This window comes from Ceratotherium simum, chromosome 27, assembly GCF_057802395.1.
Source record: "Ceratotherium simum simum isolate JZ-2026a chromosome 27, ASM5780239v1, whole genome shotgun sequence".
In the NCBI taxonomy this organism is placed as follows: Eukaryota; Metazoa; Chordata; class Mammalia; order Perissodactyla; family Rhinocerotidae; genus Ceratotherium; species Ceratotherium simum.
The window spans coordinates 9,830,294-9,855,371 of NC_141926.1; the positions used below are offsets into that span (position 1 = coordinate 9,830,294).

The window sequence follows — 25,078 nt, forward strand, 5'->3', positions numbered from 1 at the left end:
TTCATCTTTTTTTAATGAATGAGTAGTATTCCATTGTGTATATATACCAGATCTTCTTTACTCGTTCATCTGTTGACGGGCACTTAGGTTGTTTCCAAGTCTTGGCTATTTTGAATAATGCTGCAAGGAACATAGTGGGTGCAAATATCTTTATGCGTTCGTGTTTTTCTGTTGTTTGGATAAACACCCAGAAGTAGAATAGCTGGATCATGTGGTAGTTCTATTCTTAATTTTTTGAGGAATCTCCATACTGTTTTCCATAGTGGCTGCACCAGATTACATTCCCACCAGCAGTGTATGTCCCCTACCCTCACTTTATTTATTCATTTATTTTTGGTGAGGAAGATTGGCCCTGAGCTAACATCTGTTGCGAATCTTCCTCTTTTTGCTTGATGAAAATTGTTCCTGGGGCCGATCAGGTGGCGCGTAGCAGTTAAGTGCGTGTGCTCTGCTTCAGCGGCACAGGGTTTGTGGGTTCGGATCCCGGGCGCACACTGATGCACCGCTTGTCAAGCTGTGCTGTGCCGGCGTCCCATACAAAGTAGAGGAAGATGGGCACGGATGTTAGCCCAGGGCCAATCTTCCTCAGCAAAAAGAGGAGGATTGGCATCGGATTTTAGCTCACGGCTGATCTTCCTCACACACACACAAAAATAATAAAAAAAGAAAAAGAAAATTGTTCCTGAGCTAACATCTGTGCCAATCTGCCTCTAATTTTTGTATACGGGATGCCACCACAGCATGGCTTGATGAACCGTGCGTAGGTCCATGCCCGGGATCCGAACCTGCAAACCTGGGGCTGTGAAAGTGGAGCACGTGAACTTAACCACCACGTCACCAGGCCAGCCCCTACTCTCAATTTAAACTCACAGTATTTTGTTTTTAAAATTTATTGTGGTAATATATACAGAACATAAAATTTACCATTTTAACCCTTTTTGAGTGTACAATTCAGTGACGTTAATTACATTCACATTGTGGTGCAACCATCCCCACCACCCATCCACAGAACTCTTCATCTTGCAAAACTGAAACTCTGTAGCCATTAAACACATACTCCCATTCCTCCCTCCTCCCAGTCCCTGGCAATCACCATTCTATTTTCTGTTTCTATGAATTTGACTATTTCAGGTACTTCATATAAGTGGAATTATACAATATTTGTCCTTTTGTGTCTGGTTTATTTCACTTAGCATAATGTCCTCAGGTTTCATCCATGTTGTGGCATGTGTCAGAATTTCATTCCTTTTTAGGGCTGAGTAAAATTGCACTGTATGTCTATACCACATTTTGTTGATCCACTCACCTGTGATGGACATTTGGGTTATTTCCACCTCTTGGCTATTGTGGATAATGCTGCCATGAACACGGGTGCACAGATATCTCTTTAAGACTCTGCTTTTGGTTCTTTTTAGTGGAATTGCTGGATCATATGGCAATTCTATTTTTAACTTTTTGAGGCACTGCCATACTCTTTTCCTAGACCCACAGTATTTTAAAGTCCGTTTCCTTTCCCTCTTGGCATAAAGGTGGGCTTATTCAATTTAGATGGAGAACCACTTGGAACGAGCTACCTGTATAGGATGAGAAATAACCAAACAAGCTGTAGCCTTGCCTGGCTTTCTCCTTGTTTCCATAAGAGACATCATCTTTGTGAATACACTGCTCTGAAAACTAGTGTTTCTCCGACTGGTCCAGGAAGCACCGGCATCAAAAATAACTAGTTACACATGCAGATTCCTGAATGTCACTCCATCTACTGATTCAGACTCTTTGGAGAGGAGGCTAGGCATTCTGCAAGGGAGCAAGCTCTCCAGATGATTCTTGTGCACATGCAAGTGCAAGGACCCTTGCTAAACATAGTTGCTTTGCTGGATTCTAACTATAACTGACAGATTTCTAACTGCAGGGTCCTCATAACCATCCTGAAAAATGCTTGAAGGGGTTCTCTTCACTTTGAATTTCAGAGACAGCACAAGGTCTGATTGAATTCATGGTATGGAATGATTACTATACAACTTATGTAAGCACCATCATACACAGAAGACACTAATGTGATTTCCACAAGATCCTGTTGCCCCTTGGTGTAAAATGGGTGGGCTCCTTAGCTGGCCCAGGTCCTGCTCCTAATCATATTCTCTTCCTTCAAAGTGTTGGTTTTGTATATTCATTGGTTTGTGTGCCCCACTGAATTACAAGTAATACCTGGTAAAAGGCATTGTCTTATATCAGAGCATTTAATTCCAATGGCACAGAATTCTGTCCTATCTCCCAGGCAGTTGTTTAAAACTTTTATGTACAGGCTTCACCAAGTATTTCCACAAGTCTAGCTACTTCTACTCCTAAATTAACAGGTCATAACATACAAATACCAGAAAATAAGGCTTGTTCTCCTTTAAAACACACCTCACCACACCTTGAGCCAGGAGCCACCTCTTCTGTGCCGTGGCCCTGGGATAAGCCGGTTTTGCAGGAAGTCGTGAGTGGGTGGGGTAGTCTCAGAAACTGCCTTCCGTGCATTACCAAACAGCAGCGGCCACCTCGGGGGTTTCCTGTTTAACTTTCTCAGCACTGGGGTTGAGAACGTGGGGCTCTAGAGCGAGAAAGATCTAGGTTTCGGTTCCTGGCTCTGCTGGCTTTGTAGCCTGGGCTAATGGTGCCTACCTCCTAAGGGGTTGTAAGTAAAAATGTGCACATTTAGCACTTTGCACCATGCCTGGTCCCTGGGAAGCACTCCAGTGGTGGGGATTTCACGCCCACACAAATGGGGTGCGCGCCCCCCAAGACCCCCCACAGCTCCGTGTGTTCAAAACCCTGCTCTGTTAGAACACGGGTCTGTCCTGGGGGTTTCGTATGGCCACCCTTGGCAAGCCCCACCTCTCCCAACACAGTGCTTGTCGTCATAGTGGCCCTTTGATCCCTGGGTGGGACACACAGCACTAACTCTCTCTGGGAGGCACTGAGTCAGAGCAGTCATCACCAAGGTGGGGTGCAGAAGGGCCTCCGTTGGGAAGAAGAAAACACCAGAACTACTGATTTTGTTTTCCCTCATACTTTAGGGATCTCCATTTTCTCTTTTATAAAATACACAATATATGTTGGTACTCAGGTAAATGAATGTAACATGTAGGCTTACAGATAGTGGGGGTGGGCACATGTTTCGTTCCTACTGATGGGTACATGGCCAGAATGTTCACATAGATCACAGAGGGGGCACAGACATGATCAGCTGCTAGAACCCTAAGAGGGAGTTGCCATGGACAGTCCCATTTTATAGATGAGAAAACTGAGCACAAAGTATTTGCCCAGGCTAGCAGTGGGGAGGCTGAGTGCCAAACCCAGGCAAGTTGACGTGAGAGCCTCCACCCTCAACTACTGTGCTATACACTGACGAAAGAAAAGATCGACATGGACATCACATTTATAAGACTTATCTAGTGTTCTATGATAGACATAGGGATGTGTTGTTGAAACCCTGTCTTTTAAGATTTCTACTTAATAAATAAGAATTAAATTACATATGGTATTATCAAAGACCATTAGGTTGTTTTAGACATTGGAGAGAAAAAAAATGAAAAATGAAATTGGTAAATCTAGAGGCTGGCCTGGTGGCATAGTGGCTAAGTTTGCACGCTCTGCTTTGGCGGCCCGGGGTTCGCCATTTCGGATCCTGGGTATGGACCTACGCACTGCTCATCAAGCCATGCTGAGGTGGTGTCCCACATAGAGCAACTAGAAGGACAACTATGACATACAATTTTCTACTGGGGCTTTGGGGAGAAAAAAGGAAAAAGGAAAAAAGGAGAAAGATTGGCAACAGATGTTAGCTCAGGGCCAATCTCCCCCCCCCCCCAAAAAAGGAAAAAAACATTAAAAAAAATTGGTAAATCTAAGTAAAGATACAAGAACTACCTTTCATAGCATAACAGCTACTGATGATATAAATAAGCTATTAGTTTCGTTGTCAATTTTGATATGCACCCAACTTGATGTTAACAATCAGCATGTGGTTACTTCTTCATAACCTGGATTATAGGTAACTCATAGTATAAGTTACAAAGAATTTACAATTCTATACTTCAATATTTAAAATTTTAGTAAGCAAACTTGCAAATGTTTTTACAATTTTTTTTTTTTTTTGGTGAGGAAGATTAGCGCCGAGCTAACATCCGATGCCAGCCTTCCTCTTTTTGCTGAGGAAGATTGGCCCTGGGCTAACATCTGTGCCCATCTCCCTCTACTTTATATGGGACACCATCACTGCATGGCTTGACAAGCAGTGTGACAGTGTGCGTCCGGGATCCGAACCTGCGAACCCCAGGCCACTGAAGCGGAGTGCGTGCACTCAACCACTACGCCACCAGGCTGGTCCTGCAAATGTTTTTAAACATATTTCCCCCTATACAAAAATTTCTATGTAATTTTTAACATACATTTGTATGAATACCCATATATCTAGAGATGCTTTTTGATTCTTCTTTTTAGCCCTTATTTAGGGAACCAAGTGGCTCTGTGTTTCCCAAATCCTATATTGCGGCTAATGACACAAATTGCTTCTGCACTGCACACAAATGAGTAATGAGCAGGATGTTAGGAGAAAATTAACTGATAATGTTAGTCAAATTCCAAAACACGCTTGTCTACAGAAAAGAAGGATCTGAGCACACTCATCAGGACAGGATGTATCATCTGACCTGGCAAGTGATTTCACATAATGCTCCGGTGGCTGAAAAGGAGACATGAGAGAGGCAGGTCAGGAAGGCAAACCACGCTCACTGGCAGAGAGTGAAAGCACCCATAGCGGAGGAGGGCGCCAAGCCAGGATTCTAAATAGGGTAGCTGGCATAGGACAGGGAGGCTCGGAAAGGGTGGGATGACATGCTGCCAGGCTAGAGAAGCCCGGGTCTAGGAAGGGATTATTTTAATGAACAGTGATGTCTGCAAAGTGGTAGAGAGATCCCAGATAGGACAGAGTAAAAGGGAAGAGTCCAAACAGTGAGTTTCCATGACAGTAGTTTCAGGCATTAAAGGCTCCACGACTACACTGACTGATTTGCATTAAATGGAAAGTGCTGGTAAGGTATGCGGTGGTGCATAACTAAGGTGACAGCTGCCAGGGTTTTGAAAACTATGTACTTCTTACGCAACTGCACAGTGCAAACACCCGATTTTAATGCGCAAGACTTAAATTCACTGACATATCTTCCAGTGCTCACCTCTGCTGAAGAGTCAATGGTAAAGGGCAACTATTATTTTCAGAAAATAATATATTTTAGTTTTAAAATGCAGTACCAAAATAAATGCGTTAAAGGACACACGTGTAAAACGTTAAAAATATTCAACAAGTTTAAATTTTTAGAGAAATACACTGAGACAGACCCATATATCTGCATCAGCAAAGAAATCAACTCTTCATTCTCCTAGAACTTTACTTCATATTACGAATTTTGTGCTACCGTTAGATGATATATTAATTTTATTTTCTTTACATAAATTGAGGAAGAAACATACAATCAGATCCAAATATATTACAAGGCATTTAGGGAAATGTGTTTTGTTGTCCAACAGAAAATTATCTGAAATCTACGTTCAGAATTGTTTAAAAGCACTACCCTGGCTCCTTTCTTGTTTAGAATATATCCTGGTTTTCACTGAAGTATCAGTAAATGGATTAAACAAATTCTGTCTTCCAAGGTTAACATTCCAGATGTTCCAAAAAATCATATTCAACACATTCTTCCAGCTGTTTGAAGACCCTTGGGCTATCTGTGACAGGAAACTCTAAGGATGGAGCTCCCTGAGTGTCAGCGGGCAGTTTACTTTGGGTTTTAAAAGCACAATTTAGAGTCTTGAAGAATGGCATCAATTGCCTCATGCTGGAAACAGAATGTTGGCGCAGGAGAGGGAATTCACTCTTCATGGTGATCTCATCAGAGCTGCTAATTTCCTGCAAGAAAAACCCATGAAAATGATGTGGCTTTGCTAAGGGTTAGAGAGGCGAGCTCAGCATGTGTAGGCAGCTAAACCTAAGACAGGGTTCTTTATGAAAATTCATTATCTGCACTGAAGACAGCTGCATAAACTCAAATTCCAGGTCTTCAATTGACATCTTCCACCAGCATTTCATCCTGAGCCCACCCTCACCGGAGGCCCCCACCATTCCTCCTAGCAGGCCCTTCCTCTAAGTAACAAAGGGACTCAGTAAATAGGACTCCTTCTCCACGACTGTGTTATCCAGGAAGCTTTACCTCTTAGCAACTGGGATGAGAGACTGACATATAAATGACAAAGTAAAGATGGACTTTATAACCATCTCCAAGTTTTCTCTCTCAGAGATTTTGAAAATTATGCAAAGTCATTCAAATCAAGTGGCATATCAGTAGCTCACTCATTGCTTAGCCCTTCTCCCCTCTGCCATGAATATTACTTTCAAAAATGAAAACATTTACCCCATATTTTAATTTCAGAAGTTCTAGAATCCTAACAGTGTGGGGTTTGCATTCTTGGTGATTCTCCTCTAGATCTGATGGGAAGGCAGGGCCCTCTGTGTCCACTTCTGGAACAAATGCCCATCTGTAACTAGAGGAAAAAAATCCGAGGTCAGGCAAGCTGGCTCAGAGCCCACTTAAAACAGATTTTTGAACAGTTTTATTGAGATATAATTCACATACCATACAATTCACCCATTTAAAGTGTACAATTCAGTGGCTTTTAGTATATTCACAGAATTGTACCTCCACTATAATCAATTTTAGGATATTTTCATTACCCCAGAAAGAATTCCTGCCCCCTTTAGCCATCACCCCTTATCCCCTAGACCCCCTGATCTAGGCAACCAATAATCTATTTTCTGTCTCTACAAATTTTCCTATTCTGGACATTTCATATAAACAGAATATGTGGTCCTTTAAGACTGGCTTCTTTCACTTAATGTTGTCAAGGTTCATCCACACTGTAGAATGTGTCACTATTTCATTTCTTTTTTTTTTTTTTTTTGTGAGGAAGATCAGCCCTGACCTAACATCCACGCTAATCCTCCTCTTTTTTTTGCTGAGGAAGACCGGCTCTGAGCTAACATCTATTGCCAATCCTCCTCCTTTTTTTTCCCCTCAAAGCCCCAGTAGATAGTTGTATGTCATAGTTGCACATCCTTCTAGTTGCTGTACGTGGGACGCAGCCTCAGCATGGCCGGAGAAGCGGTGCGTCGGTGTGCACTCGGGATCCGAACCCGGGCCGCCAGTAGCAGAGTGCATGCACTTAACTGCGAAGCCGCGGGGCTGGCTCCCATTTCTTTTTATTGCTGAATATTTCTTTGTATGGATATACCATATGTTATTTATCCATTTGTCGATTGATGGACATTTAGGTTTTCTCCACTTTTTGCCTATTATAAATAACGTTGCTATGCATGTTCACGTACATCAGAACCCTCACTTAAAAAAATACGTTTTTTTTTTTTTTGAGCAGTTTTAGGTTCACAGCAAAATCAAGCAGAAAGTACAGAGGTTTCCCATATATTCCCTGCCCGCCTCTGCCAGGCACAGCCTCCCCGACTTTCAACATCCCCCACCAGAGTGGTATATTTGTTACAACTGATGAACTGACACTGACTCATCATTATCACCCAGAGTCCATAGTTTACCTTAGGGTTCACTCTTGGTGCTGTGCATTCTATGGGTTTGGACAAACATATAATGACATGTATCCACCATTATAGTATCATACGGAGTAGTTTCACTGCCCTAAAAATCGTCTATGTTCTGCCTCCCTCTCTCCTAACCCCTGGCAACCACTGGTCTTTTTCCTGTCTCCGTCGTTTTGCCTTTTCCGGAATGTCATATAGTTGGAATCATAAAGTAGGTACCCATTTCAGATTGGCTTCTTTCCCTCAGTAACATGCAGTTAAAGAGAACCCACTTTTTCACCACAAACATTTCTACAGGATTACTCTCTTCAGGGGGATGGGACAGAGAGCAGTGGCATCTGGGGCATGAGATGAAACGCACAAGCAGCTGTGTTATGTAAGCCAACCAGGCAAAGTGAACTGGAGGCAGCGTGATCCATTGATTTAACTAAAAACAAATGGACAAACATATCTACACAAATGCACTGAGGGCCACCAGGGGCTGCCTCTTGTTTTATAAACATTCAGCGTCAAGAAACCACCTAAATACACCCTCCCCCCCCCGAAACCCATCCATAAACACTACCGTGAGCCAAATTCACGAAACCACAGATGTTGCAAGTAATCTGCAACTTGGTATTCTGAGCAGGCTCATTGGCCACTAGGAACCCACATACTGCAGAGGAAAGAACAAGTTGAGAGTGCTTACAAGGAAAGAGAAGTCGCCTACTCCAGAGAGGACACGTGGTCTTATTTGACTTACATTTGAAATAACGGCATCTTATCAGGTGGAAAAGAGAGTGCTGTGTCCAAGAATTTGCAAGCTGACAAATACAAGATGAGTTCATTCTGGGGTATCTCCCCCACTGAGGGCCCATTCCCATCAGCGACTGAGACTTTCACTCTGTTCATTTTGTTGCTGTTTCTATAAATTTGCAAAGAAAATCTTGTTATAAATTCACTCACATCTGCTGTAGTCCAGTTGTCTATGCAATGTCCATAAGAAGGTTTTTCTCCTTTTAAGAAATGGTCCAAATAGCTGGTCCCTTCACAAGTACTTCAAGAATACTTAGTGTGAGATAACCCTATGTCATAAAGTGATGCCCATTACCCTCACGTATGTGCAAAGACCCTTGCACTACTTACCTCGATGATTCATCATCCTCTTTCAGATCTTCTTCAAGCTGTATGAATGTCTGAATCTTAAAAAGAAAATGTGAATTCAAGTTACTATTTGAGAGAACCTAGCTTAATGTTTATATGTCCAGAAAAAATAGCAAATAAAGCAAAAGAAACAATCAACAAAATGAAAAGACAACCTACAGAAGGGGAAAAAATATCTGCAAACCAAATATTTGATAAGGGGATAATATTCAAAATATATAAAGAACTCATACAACACAATATCAAAAAAGCAAATAATCCTATTAAAAAATGGGCAAAGGATCTGAATAAACATTTTTCCAAACAATATATATGAATGGACAACAAGTACATGAAAAGATGCTCAACATCACTAATCATCAGGGAAATGCAAATCAAAACCAGAATGAGATATCACTTCTCACCTGTTAGAATGGCTATCATCAAAACGACAAGAGACAAGTGCTGGTGAGGAGGTGGAGAAAATGGAACGCTTGTGCACTGCTGGTGGGATTGTAAACTGGTATAGCCAGTATGGAAAACAGTATGAACGTTCCTCAAAAAATTAAAAATAGAACTACCATATAATCCAGCAATCCCACTTCTGGGAACATATCCAAAGGAAATGAAAACACTATGTGAAAGAGAGAGCTGCACCCTCATGTTCACAGCAGCATTATTTACAATAGCAAAGATGTGGAAACAACCTAAGTGTCCATCAACAGATGAGTGGATAAAGAAAATGTTGTATATGTATACAATAGAATATTATTCAGACATAAAAAAGAAGGAAGTCCTGCCATTTGTGACAACATGGATGGACCCTGAGGGTGTTATGCTAAGTGAAATAAGTCAGAGAAAGACAAATACGGTATGATCTCACTTATATGTGAAATCTAAAAAAACAAAAACAAAAACAGAAAAACAAAACCAAACTCATAGAAAAAGAGACCAGATTTGTGGTTACCAGAGGCAGGAGGTAGGGGGAGGGGAAATTGGATGAAGATGGTCAAAAGGTACAAACTTCCAGTTATAAGATAAATAAGTACTAGGGATGTAATGTTCAACATGATGACTATAGTTAACACTGCTGTATGGTATATGAAAGTTAAGAGAGTAAATCCTAAGAGTTCTCACCATGAGGAAAAAAACCTGTTTTTCTTTTTCTTTTCATGTCTATATGAGATGATGAATGTTAACTAAACTTATTGTGGTAATCATTTCACAATATACGTAAGTCAAATCATTATGTTGTACACCTCAAACTTATACACTGCTGTATGTCAATTATATCTCAATAAAACTGGAAAAAAAAACAGTTTAAAAAATAGCCAATAATATGAAACAGTACAAATTACTTGGAACTGACAGTTGAGAGATCAAACATGATTATAGGATAAGAAAAAATATTCTCTTTTTAACCAAGAGCTACCAACTTGATTGAAGATTTTGCTGATAAAATTAGATATATATGCCAACTATATTTCAATAGAAAAAATTAGATACATATAAAATAGTATATTATTCCTGAAAAAGCATTTTAAAAAGCTCCAACTTTGCTTTCAAGAGTAAAATATTTGTACTTACTAATTCAGAGACCATTATTGGCCACAGTGAAGTCAAATGTTGGGCAGATATTCTTAGCAGCAAAACTCTGAAAAAAAGAAACATCTGAGCAGCAACTATGGATGTCTGTCCAACTCTGAGATTGTCTGTCAGGCGTTCTAAGGAAAGAAGATTTTAAAGACGTCACACAAATATGCAGTTTGGATTTTCTCATTAGACAACGAAGAAAAGTAAAATTGTAATTGCTCTGACATTTGACAACAACCCGGTATAAGAAATGGGTGTTAGGAGAACATTTCTGTGTCCCTTGTTTACGCTCAAGCCTCCTCTTTGTGAAGTGCAGCAGTTCATGGTCTTTGCTAAGCGGAGTGAATCGAGTGGCTCTTATTCTGCTGCCACAGCTGAGCAGAGAGGCATGAACTTCTGACTCAAGCCAGAAATCCACTGCAGGATCAATGACCACTTACATTTTCTCCTAAGAATATGAGTTATGAGACACAGAAACCAAAGACAGTCCTTGGTGAGTGATGGAACTAAAGGACCATATACACTGGCTGGCAAATGACATCATATTTTGGGGTACGGAGTGGGAAGTGGAGCGAGTGAATAAAATAGATTTATTCAGTAAAGTTTAGATTTGATGGCTATGACAAAAACTTTAAGTCTTGCGAGAAAAAATGTTGTGAGTTAAACTCTCCAGACCCTAACAGTCTTTTCTACTTCTCCACTGACATAATTGTTTGTAGAATGTGATTTTTTCCATAATTTAAGGCTTCTTAGGAACATGACAAATTGCTACAGCAAACAGCTGAACTACAGTCATGCTGGTTAAGGTTCGCTGCAGGACATTAGTAATAAACTTCTATTTGCGCTAGCTTGAGTGGGTTTTTACTTCTTGTCTTTAAAAGTACTCTGACCAAATGAAGGATCGGGTATAGCTCAGACACTTGACAAACAACCTGGCATTTTTTATTTTTTTATTATTTTTTATTTTTTCCCCCAAAGCCCCAGTAGATAGTTGCATGTCATAGCTGCACATCCTTCTAGTTGTTGTATGCGGGACGTGGCCTCAGCATGGCCGGAGAAGCGGTGCGTTGATGCGCGCCCGGGATCCGAACCTGGGCTGCCAGTAGCGGAGCGCGCGCACTTAACCGCTAAGCCACGGGGCCGGCCCCAACCTGGCATTTTTAAAAAGTGGTTTGTGCTTCTGGTTCTGGACAGATGGAGTTAAGTATACTACATCCTATTTATCTCTCTAATTGCAATAAAAAAAAAACATTGAACAAAACACATAAACCAACTATCAGAAAACTGAAAGATGAAGAAAACAAGGCTGTAGTGGCTAGAAACCCTGGAACTTAAGGAAAGACCTGGCAGTAAGTTCCCTAGAGTTTTTTTGTTTTTTTTTGTGAGGAAGATCGGCTCTGAGCTAACACCTGCCAATCCTCCTCTTTTTTGTGCTGAGGAAGACTGGCCCTGGGCTAACATCCATGCCCATCTTCCTCTACTTTATATAGGATGCTGCCACAGCATGGCCTGACAAGCGGTGCGTCGGTGCGCGCCCGGGATCTGAACCGGTGAACCCCGGGCTGCCACAGCGGAGCATGCGCACTTAACCACTTGCGCCACCGGGCCGGCCCCCCTAGAGTATTTTTTAATTTTATTTTTCATTTCCTTTTTTTTTGGTGAGGAAGATTGGCCCTGAGCTAACATCTGTGCTCATCTTCCTCTATTTTTTGTATATGGGATGCCGCCATAGCATGGCTTGATGAGTGGTGCATAGGTCCGCACCCAGGATCTGAATCTGTGAACCCCAGGCCACCAAAGCAGAGCGCGTGCACTTAACCACCAGGCTGGCCCCAAGTTTTTTAAATTTTTTATTTCATTCTGACCTGGGCATCTGAGAAGTCTGTAACCTGGAATGCCAAAAGTCTCAACTTGAATGAAAAAAGATAACAAAAAGACACCAATGCAGAGATGTACAGAGGTTGGAATTATTAGAAAAGTATTTTAAAGCTGCTGCCTAAAAATACTATAATAATTAATTATGGACACTTGAAACAAATAAAAAATAGAAAGTCTCAGCAAAGAAATAGAAGATACAAAAAAGAGCCAAATGGAATTTTAGAACTAAAAAATACAATCATTGAAATAGAAAAGCTCACTGATGAGCTCAATAGCAGAATGGAGGCGACAAAGGAAAGAGGGAAGGTGAAGACAGAATCAATAGAAATTACTGAAACGGAATACAGGAGAAAAAAAAGATTGGAAAAAAAATGAACAGAGTCTCTGAAACCACTCGGACAACAAAAGATCTAACATTTGTGTCACTGGAGTCCCAGAAGGAGAGGAAGAAGAGTACAGGTTGGAAAAATATTTGAAGAAAAAATGACTGAAAACTTTCCAAATTTGGTGAAAGACATAAATCTACAGATACAAGACGGTAAGTGAACTCTAAAAAAAGATAAAACCAAAGAAATCCACATTCAGTCATACAATCAAACTTCTGAAAACGAGAGACAAAGGAAAAAAATCTTGATAGAAGTCAGAGGTAAATGATACATTACCTAAAAGGGAACAATGATTCAAATGACAGCAGATTTCTGATCAGAAACCACTGAGTCAGAAAGGAGTGGCACATGTTTCAAGGGCTGAAAGAAAAGAATTTTGACCCAGAATTCTATTTCCAATGAAAACATCCTTCCAGAATGAAGATGAAAGAAAAAACCCAAAACTGAACAAACTGAAACAAACTGAAAAGAACGAAGGTGAAATAAAAGAGAGTCTCAAAGGAGGAAAACTAAGAAAACTTGTTGTCAGCAGATATGCACTAAAAGAATGGCTAAATGATGTTCTTCAGACAGAAAAATGGTAATGGTAGGAAACACGGAACATCAAGGATGACAAAAGAGCAATTCAAAGAGTAAATACATAAGAAAAACTAATACTCTTTTCTCTTGAGTTTTTAAATTATGTTGGACAGTGGAAAGCAAAAAGTGTACCACTGTGTCTTGTGGTTCCCAGTGTAAGTAAAGGTAATATTTCAAACAACTACACCACATGGGAGAAGAGAAAAGCATCCTAAATGGTGGTAAAGTGTTGATACTAGTAGACCATGGAAGTATGTTTATATTATGTATACTGTAATCCCTAGAGCAACCACTACAAAAAGCTATATCAAGAGATATACTAAAAAAATACTTTAAATGTGTTAAATCAAAATGGAATACTAAAAAAATGTTCAAGTAACCTCAGGAAAATAGGAAAGGGAAACAGAGGAATGAAAAACAAGGAATAAACAGAAATTAAATGGCATAATAAATCCTAACACGCCAACAATTACATGAGATGTAAATTGTCTAAACACGTCAATTAAGAAAGAGAGATTGGTAGAATGGATTAAAAGAAAATGACCCAATTATATGCTATCTTACACAAAACTCACTTCCAATATGATATAGGTAGGTTAAAGGTAAAAGGATGGAAGAAGATACACTACGTAAACATTACTCAAAAGGAAGCTATTACTTTTATTACTATTACTTTTATTACTATTACTATTATTATTATTTTATTACTATTATTACTATTAAACAAAACAGACTTCAGAGAAAGAAAAATACCAGGGGCAAAGAGGGACATTATCTAGTGGTAAAAAGGGCAATTCGACAAGAAGATATAACAATCTTAAATGTGTATGCACCAAACAACAGACGTATAAAATATATGAGGTGGGCCAGCCCCGTGGCTTAGCGGTTAAGTGCGCGTGCTCCACTGCTGGCAGCCCGGGTTCGGATCCGGGCGCGCACCGATGCACCGCTTCTCCGGCCATGCTGAGGCCGCGTCCCACATACAGCAACTAGAAGGATGTGCAGCTATGACATACAGCTATCTACTGGGGCTTTGGGGGAAAAAATAAATAAAATAAAATAAAAATATATGAAGAAAGAACTTCCAGAACTCAAAGGCGAACAGGCACTGACAATTATAGCTGGGAACTTCAACATCCCTATCCCATAACTCACAGAACTTCTAGGAAAAAAGTCAGTAAGGATATAGAAGAACTGAGAAATATCATCAACTAACAGGTTCTAATCGACACTTATAGAACACTCCACTCAACAACAGCAGCAGGACACACATTCATTAAGTGCTCATGGAACATTCACCAAGATACATTATATTGTGGATCATAAAACAAACTTCAATAGATTTAAATCCTATAAAGAATGTTCTCTGACCATAATGGAATCAAACTAGAAATTAATAACAGAAAGATATCAGGGAAATCCCTAATACCTGGAAATTAACACACTCTTAAATAAGATATGGGCTGAAGAGCAAGTCTTAAAGGAAATAAAAACAAATACAAAGAAATGAATGAAAGTAAAAATACAACATGATTTTGTGGGATACAGTTAAAGTATTGCCGAGAGGGAAATTTATCACACTAAATGCTTACACTATAAAAGAAGAAAGGGCTCAAATCTATAATCTAAGCCTCCACCTCAAGAGACTAGAAAAAGAACAAAATAAACCCAAAGCAAATATAAAATAATAAAGAGTGGAAATAAATAAAATTGAAAACAAAAAATAATACAGAAAAATCAATCAAACTAAAAGCTGGTTACTTGAAAAAAACAAAACTGATAAACCTCCAGCAAGATTGACAAAGAAAAAATAGAGAAGGCACAAATTAATATCAGGAATGAAAGAGGGGCTATCTCTACAGACCATATAGATATCAGAAGGATAATGACATTTGAATTACTGTTTAAATGGGAATGCAAAACGGTATACCCATTCTGGAAAAGGATTTGGCAGTTTCTTATACAGTTAACATACATTTACTGTAGGATCCAGTAATCATATCCTTGTGTATTCATCCTAGAGAAATGACAACTTACATCCACACAAAAACCTGTACATGATTGTTTATCACTGAGGCTTTATTTGTAATAACCAAAAACTGGAAACAATCCAAATGTCCATTAGGTGAATGGATAAATGAACTGTGATACATCCATAAAATGGAGCATTATTACTCAATAAAAAAGATCAAACTCTTGATACACCCATGGATGTACCCCACTTGCCTTTAGATGGATTGCAAAGGCATTACACTAAATGAAAAAAGCTAATCTCAAAAGCTGTATGATTCCATTTATATAACATTCTCAAAGAGACAAAATTTGAGATAAAAGTGATAGAGAACAGATCAGTGGTTTCCAGGGGTTAGGACTGGGTGGAGGGTTTGACTATAAAGGTAGTGACATGAGGGAGTTGCTTAGTGGTGTTGGAAAAGTTCTGTATCCTGGTTGTGGTGCTGGCCACAAGAATTTGTGTATGTGATACTTTCATACAACTATACACACACACAAACATACACAAAAAGAGTGCATGTAAAAACTGGTGAAATCTGAAAAGTCTCTAGTTGAGTTATGGTAATATTCCAATGTTGATTTCCTGGTTTTGATAATGGACTATGCTTATGGGCGGTGTTATAACAGGGGAAGTTGGACCAAGAGTACACAGGAACACTCGGCACTATTTGTGCAACTTCTGGTGAGTCAATCTATTTCAAAATAGAAAATACTAAAAAAAAAAGTGGTTTGTACACACCGGGCATGTTTCATATTGGTGCTCCAAATAAAAGCTAAATTCATGAGATTATTCTTCAGCCAAGATGATCTATTTTAGAATCTCGAATTTTCTTCAGTCTCTAATATTTCTTTGTTTTTTTTTGTGAGGAAGATCGGCCCTGAGCTAACAGCCAATGCCAATCCTCCCTTTTTTTTTTTTTGCTGAGGAAGATTGGCACTGAGCTAACATCCATGCCCATCTTTCTCTACTTTCTATGGGACGCCGCCACAGCGTGGCTTGACAAGTGGTGCGTCAGTGTGCACCTGGGATCCAAACCTGTGAACCCCGGGCCGCTGCAGCAGAGCGTGCACACTTAACCACTTGTGCCATTGGGCCAGTCCCTCTAATGTTCCTTTCTTAGCTGAGCGATAAACGTTACAAGCTTAAGGAGTCCTTGTGAGCAGATAGCTGGAGAAAGCCTGAGCCAGAATCCTTGCACCACCGTCACAGGCTGCAGAACCTCGTTTAGGCTGGCCACTTAATCTCCTGAGTCCTTGTTCCCCATCTGTGAAACGAGAGTAGTACTCCTACTCCACCAACCTCAAAGGACACCTACTCAAGACCACAGCCTATTATTGGGAGCCAAGAGGCTCAGATTTCAGTCCAGGTCTTGCTAGTTAGTGGCAACACAACTTTAGGCAGGACCCAATCTCTCTGAGCATCAATATCCTGATGTAAAAACAGAGCTAATATGTATAGGAAATGAGGAAGACTTAAAAGACGGAAAGGACTCCAACGGACCTCAGATGAGCCACACTCATCCAGCTTAAAGGGAACAGAGCATTGCTTCTAAATCTTTCTGATCCCATACTCAGGGGCTTCTGTTAGGGAGTGATGCACGCCCCCCTCTCATTTTAGACAAACAGCATTTTGTCCTTTTATTTTAAATTAAATAATTGCTTTGGGCTTATTTACAGCTTCTTCCATGATTGTGAAATGAATAAGGGAAACCTCAACTAAACTGGAGTCAGGAAGGCCTGTATGGGGAGCTCTCATTCCCTACTATATGTTGTCAATTACCCAAACAGGAAGAGACATTAGCTTTCATCTCCTACAAGAAGTGCAAGCACTTTACTACTGAAGGAAGATTTCTCTCCCCACCCAGCAACAGCCTAACCAATGAGAAACACCACAGCTCAGCCAATGAGAAGCTGTCGCCACCTAGAACCGTTACTTTCCCCCAATGGACTTTCCTTTATAACAGCCCCTCCCTGCACCCTGTTTTGCTCTATAAAAGCAAGCCCCTTCCCTTGTCTCTCCGGATTTGCCTATGGTTCACCATAGCATGCACATACCAAATTACAATTCTTTTGGCTATTCAATAAACTTGATTTGAGGGTAAAATAACTGGCAAGTTTGCTTTTTAGGTTGACATGATCAATGTAAAATTTACGTCACTCTGAGCCAAGATGTATGGGGCTGCTCAGTTTCCCACACTGTGCACATTGACTTCTTTCGGTGCTACTCGATGGTGCTATAAATCAGGGAAAAAGGACCCAGAGGGTATCCCAGAAGAGAAACACTAGAAATTCCCTATTTCTGCCTCTTCTGATTAGGCCTCAACTATTTACCATGGTGTGCTTCTAATGAAGCATGGTGTGCAAGCTTCATTAGAAGCTTCTGGATGAGTCTCCTCCCTTGACTTGGGCATCATTGCTCCACAGGGGCCAGTCAAGTGTCCCAAGACTGTCAGAGAACGCTCTGAATTCTATTAGCCCAGGACCTCACGGAGGCTAGGCTATCAACAGTCCCGGGGACGATGACAATATAAAGGAAAATGCTTCATAAACTGCCAATCAATAAAGAATTAAAGGGGGTAAAAGGTTTATTTTTTTTAACATGTAGTATTTTTGGAAATACAGCACTTGAGCTATCCAAATGGAGGGTACTTATTTAGAGAAATTTCTTCTTCCCTAAGAACACAAAAACCATCTCCTATTTAAGTCAGCATTATGCTGACTTTATTTTATATATAAATATATATTATATATATAAATAGAATATAAATAACATATATAGTATTATATTGCCCCTACTTCTCTCTCCCTCTCAGAGGCATGATTTCTCAGAATTGTTGGATGTTTAAATCCTGCCATGTCAAATTCTTGACACCACTGTTTGAGAAAGGCTGTCATCTCTTCTTTTCTTGTTCTATACCCCTAATAATGTCTCTTTAGCTTTCTGGGCTTCAGCCCAAATTTTGGGAGTGAGTGATGGGAGACAGAGGAGAAGGAACAAGTATTTGCTCTCAGAGTGAAAAGGCACTGAAAGGATAGCTAGGTACACTGCCCAACATGCTCTCCTTTCTGTTTTCCTCCTCTTGCCTCTACTGAGGAAGTGGGCTTAACGCTACACTTTCAGACCACCGTCCAGTGGCCAGGTGCATCAAGCACAGTCACGGATGCTGCACGTGAGGAAAAGTGATTCCTCTGGCTGTTCTTTCTCCCCTCACTATTGTCTAGGGATGCAAGAGAGTTCAGCTTGCCTACATTCAGCCGAAGTCTTTGGAGCCTACCATCAACCTTCCTGGCATTCCTGGTCATGATCTGATTGAATCAACCTCTTATCAGTAACTCAAGAAAGGTATGCTACTTGGATTCGTAATATCTGAATATTTGCCTTCATATATCTTAAGTATTCAAGATATTATGATGTGAAAATCTCCCTATGTGCTTTACATGTTAAAATTCTGTCAGCTATAAAGGTTTTTTATTATTGCAAATATAAGATATTGTCACAATTAATAATTGTGAAAGCTGTTACTGTTTGGAACTAAAACAATAAGACCTTTCAAACAGTTAACCAAGTAGGAAAGTGGGGTGACAAATAGTACTAATATTAACAGTCATCTTAAAGATGACTTTAGGAAGAGCACATGCTTTGTGAGCTGACAGATGTTTATAAAAAAATTTTTTTTAAAGCGTAGAGTAAGACATTTATATCATAATTCTACCTGGAAACAACCCAAATGCCCTTTCATTGGTGAATGGGTAAATAAACCACAGAATGGAATACTATTGAGCAAATAAAAAGAAATAAACCACTGATAAATACAATAAAATGGATGACTCTCAACTACATTATGCCAAGTCAAAGAAGTCAGACTCAAAGGTTATATCCTATCTAATCACATTGACATGAAATTCTGAAAAAGTCAAAACTATATGAACAGAAAGTACATTGGTGGTTGCCAGGGTCTGGGGGCAAGTAGAGGGGATGACTTGTAACGGGCATGAGGAAACTTTCTAGGGTGATGGAAATGTTCTGTATCTTGACTGTGGTGGTGGCTACACGACTATATGTGTTTATTAAAATCCATTGAGCTGTATAACCACAAGGGTGACTTTTACGGTATATAAATTATACCTTAATAAACCTGACCTCCCCCCTAAAATTTACACCATAATTCTAGTATTTGTGGAATCGTTACTCTAGCCTTCATAATACTAAACAAAAAATCCTTCGAGAATTGTATTAATTTTATTTTATTCCATTGAGGCTATGAGTATTAAGGAAAATACATTCCTATTTGAAGATTCTTTCCTGTCTTGGAGGAGGGTAAATTAAAAACAGAATGTCCACTTTGCAGCCTCAACATTTTATAAGGAGGAATAAAACCCTTCAAAATCATGTACAATATCTACAATAATTCATTTTTGAAGCAGACAATATAGCAAGTATGAAGAAAAGAAAAACTGTTAAGGAAAAACTTGGTACTTCTCCAAAATCTTGCTCCTTCCTTGGCCTCAGTTAGTATTGTAAATTCGAAGTGTCTTGACTGCAGGAGGAATCTAGCAGAAGACAGTGCTGAGAAGTACCGTCAGGCTTTTTAAAACTACCTAATAAAAATTAATAGCCTTATAATAATTGATTTTTAAAATAAAGTTTCAGATTTACCGATATAGTCCCAAGTTCTGCTATGATCAAACCTGCTGGGTACTCATTTTAACACTCGACCATTCTACTAAAATGTGCTGTGGGCCCTTCTAGTAGGCAGCCCAGCTCAGGCACTTCTGGGTCTATCTACCTACTTTTGGGTGCGGTAGGGGTGCAGGGGTGGGATGGCCTTCTTACCTTGTATCAGAGGCAGGTAAAGGTGGTATTGATCAAGCTCTCCACTGAAGACAGCAAAAGCCTGGCGCTTTAGCAGCATGGCTTTCTGCTCAAAACTCGAGAATAGTTTTAAAGAACTGCTCTGCATGTCTAGAATAAATACAGCAAATAAGTTTCACTTAGTGAGAAAGCTACAATTAGAGATAAGTGATAGAAAATTCATACTAGCATAATTCCTGTCTTTCCTGGTGAAAATTCATCGTCTTGATTAAGTAAGGGCATGTGGTTATTCACATATTGATTTGTAAAAATACTTACTTAATAATACTTAACGGTAGGGCATTAGAAGAGGATATGAGGTGTAGAAAAGTACTCCTAATAAATTATGGTGAACTTAACACTACTTTCAAAAGTAGTTCCCCACTCTAAAGCTGTAGAAAAGGTTGTTAAGGCATTCTTGTCAACAGACTAAAACCGGAAGGGCTCATTCATTTAGTCCTGACATTATGCACATCACATTACAGTTTACAGCTTAGACGGCACCATAAAAGGCCTGAGCAGAGTTCTGAAACACGTGGTAAGAGCTGACTACGATGGCACTGGTCCTTTAAAGTGTGACTTATGTACAAGTAACATAGAACTTACTCATTAAATCTTTAAACATTGTTTTCTCATGAGTCAGAAGATGGTCAATAATGCACTTCCAACTGGATATTAAAAAAAGCAAAATTAATTAAATATGCAAAGGATGACAGTCTACTTAACAACCTCAAAAAAAAGAACATGCCCCTTTAGGATCTATTAAAGACTGTCTTTTGAAAAGTTAGTGAAATAGATAGTTTTTATATAGGAAAAAGCTAAGCAAAAAAAGCTTTTCATTTACAACCTTAACATAAGGAAGGAATACTGGAATGAATAATACAGGAAATAATGAACAATTCTCAGCTTACCATAAAAGAAAATATAAATTGTCAAGGTTCTTTGGCTTTTCCAAGGGTTGCCCTTAAATAGGTGCACACAGGATTATGTTCATACACTTGGGTTGATAGAAAGAAGTGGGGGGTAGTGAAGACAAAGACCACTAGTTTTCAAATGGGCTGCCCTGGAGAGCAACAGAATTACAGGGTGAAAGCCACAGGGCTCTGGTGGTGGCAGGCAAACTTTCAGGCCATACAAAAAAGCTGATGGATCTCCACCCTCTATCCCTGCCATTACTGAAGACACGTTCAGCCAAGCCAGGGGGAGAGTCACTGAGTGGTTTGTTGACCTCCAAGAAAAAGGCACAGGAAGTTCATCTCCCAGTTGTATCGCAATGGTTCTCTGCTGCCAGGGCAGGGCCTGGCTGGCTGCAGGGTCTCAGTAAGAACTCGTGGAGTGTAGGCTGAGAAGTGGGATAAGGACGCTGCAGTGTCACCAGCAGGCTCTTTCATCTTAACATTGGTCAAGATAAAGAAGTACTAGACCAAGTACCACTGGAACCCCCTATTATGTTCTTTAGGAATAATATGCTCTCTTAATTGAAATTCTTCTTTTGATAAAAAAGGCACCTTTGTATTTTCAAAAGGCTTAATTCCTTTCCCATGAATACAGAGTTAACATGCGAGCTTGTGACAGTGCTGCCCTAGGACTTGGGTTGATGCTAACTCTGCTCCCATTTCAGGTATGAGAATTAACTATGTCAACTGCAACACTTTTCCACGTGAAGATTCAGAGCACATTTTTATCAGGGTAGCATTTCTTACTGCATACAAGAAGTGTCCATCTGAAAGAAAGCAGGGTCCAAGAATAATTCCAGGACTTCTTTCTTCCAGGCTCGTTTTGTGTAGGCATAGCCACTCAGAGAGCTCAGCAGCTGGGCGCCCGCCCGGAAGCTGGGAGCGTTGTAGGCGCTAAATGGGGGAGGGAAGCGGGAGAGGTCAAGGTCAGAGCATGCCCAGGGAAGACCACTTGATGCATTCCCATAGCCTATTTTTCTACATTTGGGTGGGACACGTAGAGGAGACAACATTACCTGTGATTGCGTAAGTAAGGAAAAACGTAATAGAGCAGGCGCGAGACCAACGGCACTGCTTTCTCTTTCTCATCACTTCGATAAACCATGTCCAGGAGAGATGCCAGAACCTAAAAGAAGGGGATTGCAGGAAAACAGAAATCTTCTGAAGCAAGCGACAATACGAAATTTAGCTCTCAAGGTGGAACCTAACAAGAGAACTCCACGATGTAGCTTGAGGACAAGACTGACTGACAAGCTCACTGGCACCTGAGAGTGGACCGTCTTCGCAGAGATTCAGAACGGCAGTCACCTATGTAAGGGAGGACTAGTCAGTTGTGTATTTACCTCTGCCAGGAGAGAGAGGGCTTGCACACTGTACACCGAAGGGGCAGACGCGGACACCATCGCTGAGGCGGTGGCAGCAGTATCTGCTGACAGAAAGAGGCATTTGTGTTTTAATCATGGCAGATGGGTCATCATTTATGCCCCCAGAGCATCACATGAACGTGAGTGATCAGTCCCCACTTTTCATACTGATTATGTATATAAGTATACATTAGGTAGTCTTCTTTGTTTACATGTTCAATTTCAGCAACTAAGAATCTGGGTATTTTGATCAAATAAATTAGCACCAACTCACTGTCTTCCCCCCATTTGTATTCTCATGATCATTCTTGGAACTTCAACATCCCCTTGGATGATCCCTCTAACATCCCGGCCTCTTGACCTTTTCTCTTCCAACAATCTTTTACTCTGCTTCAGCTCAGCCACCCACTGTCACCACCATATCCTTGACCTCACCAATTTCCAAAATCTCCATTTCCGACATCCTACTCTGACCCCATCTTATATTTCCTGCTCACTTACTCCTGGAACTCTGCTCTGACGATTTCCTGAATCCTTGTACAGGCCTCCAATCCCTTGAATCTACCACCTTAACTACCCAGCAACTCCTCCAGGTCTTCCGTTGTCTACCTCCCCATCTACACCCATGGTCTATCATCTACCTTGCAAACATCTTTAACTCTTTTGCTTCTCTCTCCCCCTGAAGCACTCACCTAGAAAAATGCAAAGCTGGCTAAACCCAATGATCCGCCTATGCAGTTCTGTGTAGCTAAATGCTCTGGAGAAAAGGAAACTACTATGAAAGTGATCTCACTTTATTTCATGACCACGAATCTCAAAAGGGACCTGACGCTACCAGAGAATCCTACCACAGGTACCTTGGTGGTATGCTGGCTTTCCCAGTCTCCAACGTAATTCTTGCACATCCTCCCTCAATAACCATCAATACCCTTCCCTTTTCAGCTGATAACCTCACCTGATATTTCTTTTTTTTTTTTTTTTTAAGATTTTATTTATTTATTCCCCCCCCCCACAAAGCCCCAGTAGATAGTTGTATGTCACAGCTGTACATCCTTCTAGTTGCTGTATGTGGGATGCGGCCTCAGCATGGCCGGAGAAGCGGTGCGTCGGTGCACGCCGGGATCCGAATCCGGGCCGCCAGCAGCGGAGCACGCACACTTAACCGCTAAGCCACGGGGCCGGCCCCTCACCTGATATTTCATTGAGAAAATTAATGTAAACAAAAGGGAACTCCCTCAGTCTGGCCACACTGAGTTATTAATCTAGAACATTTATATCCATGTTCTCTGCCTTGTCTCCTGTTTTGATGGACATGTTCCTGGCTCCTATCGAAGAACAATAATTCCATTTATGATATTAATCCTGGCCCCATGGCTGTCAAGGACTTCGCTTTCTAACTATCCTTTCTCTCTTAGGTATTAATTTCCTCCTCCCTGCCACACTGCTCCATCACCATACAAATAAGCTTTGATATACTTCAATTTAAAAACAGACCAACTAAAAGATATTCTTTGGTCCTTAGTACTAGTTGGTTACTGCCCTATTGACAACTAAGCTTCAAAGAGTTATCTACACTATCTCCTCTTCCTCATCCCCCATACTCTTCTCTACCTACTCCAATCAAGTCTTCCCACCCCCAATGACTTCCATATTCTCAAATCCAGTGGGTCTCTGCCTTATCTCACTCTACTTCTCAGCAGCCTTCCATTGGGTTCCTCCTCCCTCCTTCAAACACTCTCTTCTCGTCGTTTCCATGACTCTATGCTCTCTTGGTTTTTCTCCTACCCTAGGGACCACTTAATTGTCTTTTCTGGCTCCTTCTCTTTTCCAGACATCTCAAATTTAATACTTGCAAAACCAAACTCAATTGCCCTGTCTAAAATGTTCCCGCTTCAGTCTTCTCCACCTCAATAAATTGCTTAAGCCAAAAACCTAAGTCACCCTTGATTGCCTTTTTTTAAACCACTGTATCCAATCCATCAGCAAGTTCTATTGACTCTGCATTTAAATCAGTCCGCCTTTCTCCATCACCCTTGCCTCCAAGCCCACATCATCTCTTGCCCAAACCACTGCGAAATCCTTTTAACTGGACTTCCAGTTTCTACTCTCATTTGATACAGCCCATATTGCTCACAGCAATCGATGTTTTCTAAAGACTGAATAAGATCCTGTCACTGTCTAAACACTTTAATGGCTTCCCACAGCAAGTGGGATGAAATTCAAGCTCCTAACCATGCTCTATATCAAGTCCAACAACCTTCAGTCCCCATTTCCTTCCTGACCGCTGCTCACTACTCTTTAAGCTCCTGCCACACTGGTCTTCAGGTTTCTTGGTCTAAGCCCACTCCCACCTCAAGGACTTGCCATCCCTTCTGGGCAGTGCCTGCCCAGGTCTTTGCACAACTACCCCCTTATCTTTCATTTCTCAGTACAACTGTCACTTGCTGGGGCACATGTTCTGTAACATCTAAAGTGGCCCCTGCCCCACTCCCAGTCACTTCCTCACAGTACTAAGAACCACCTGAAATTCTCTTGGTAATTGATTTGGTTTTTCGGCCCTTAAAAAAACTTTTATTATGAAATAATTTTAGATTTTCAGAAGGGTTGAAAAGACACCTTTGCTAATTTACTTTTTGATTATCATCTTCCACGCCCAGAGGCCCTGCTCATTTTGTTTGCTGCTGTAGCAC

The 25,078-nt window shown here is 40.6% G+C and overlaps 1 protein-coding gene across 5 annotated transcripts in view; it reads right to left on the reverse strand.

Annotated features, from left to right (window-relative positions):
* Positions 1–5,409: 5,409 nt before the first annotated feature.
* The window catches only part of DOP1B (DOP1 leucine zipper like protein B), a 104,535-nt gene continuing 84,866 nt past the window's right edge, over positions 5,410–25,078 (reverse strand). For 3 of the 5 annotated variants that reach the window (XM_087418112.1, XM_087418110.1, XM_087418111.1), the window contains exons 28-37: positions 22,368–22,453; positions 22,041–22,150; positions 21,772–21,918; positions 20,675–20,736; positions 20,051–20,179; positions 10,355–10,491; positions 8,771–8,826; positions 8,388–8,549; positions 6,450–6,579; positions 5,410–5,947 (exon numbers count right to left, since the gene is read on the reverse strand). In XM_087418112.1, coding sequence (XP_087274238.1) covers positions 5,696–5,947; positions 6,450–6,579; positions 8,388–8,549; positions 8,771–8,826; positions 10,355–10,491; positions 20,051–20,179; positions 20,675–20,736; positions 21,772–21,918; positions 22,041–22,150; positions 22,368–22,453 — 1,271 coding nt within the window. In that variant the 3' untranslated portion in view covers positions 5,410–5,695. Of the gene's footprint in view, positions 5,948–6,449; positions 6,580–8,387; positions 8,550–8,770; positions 8,827–10,354; positions 10,492–20,050; positions 20,180–20,674; positions 20,737–21,771; positions 21,919–22,040; positions 22,151–22,367; positions 22,454–25,078 lie in introns of those variants that run through there. The other 2 variants (XM_004429589.3, XR_015548711.1) reach the window with 2 other exon arrangements.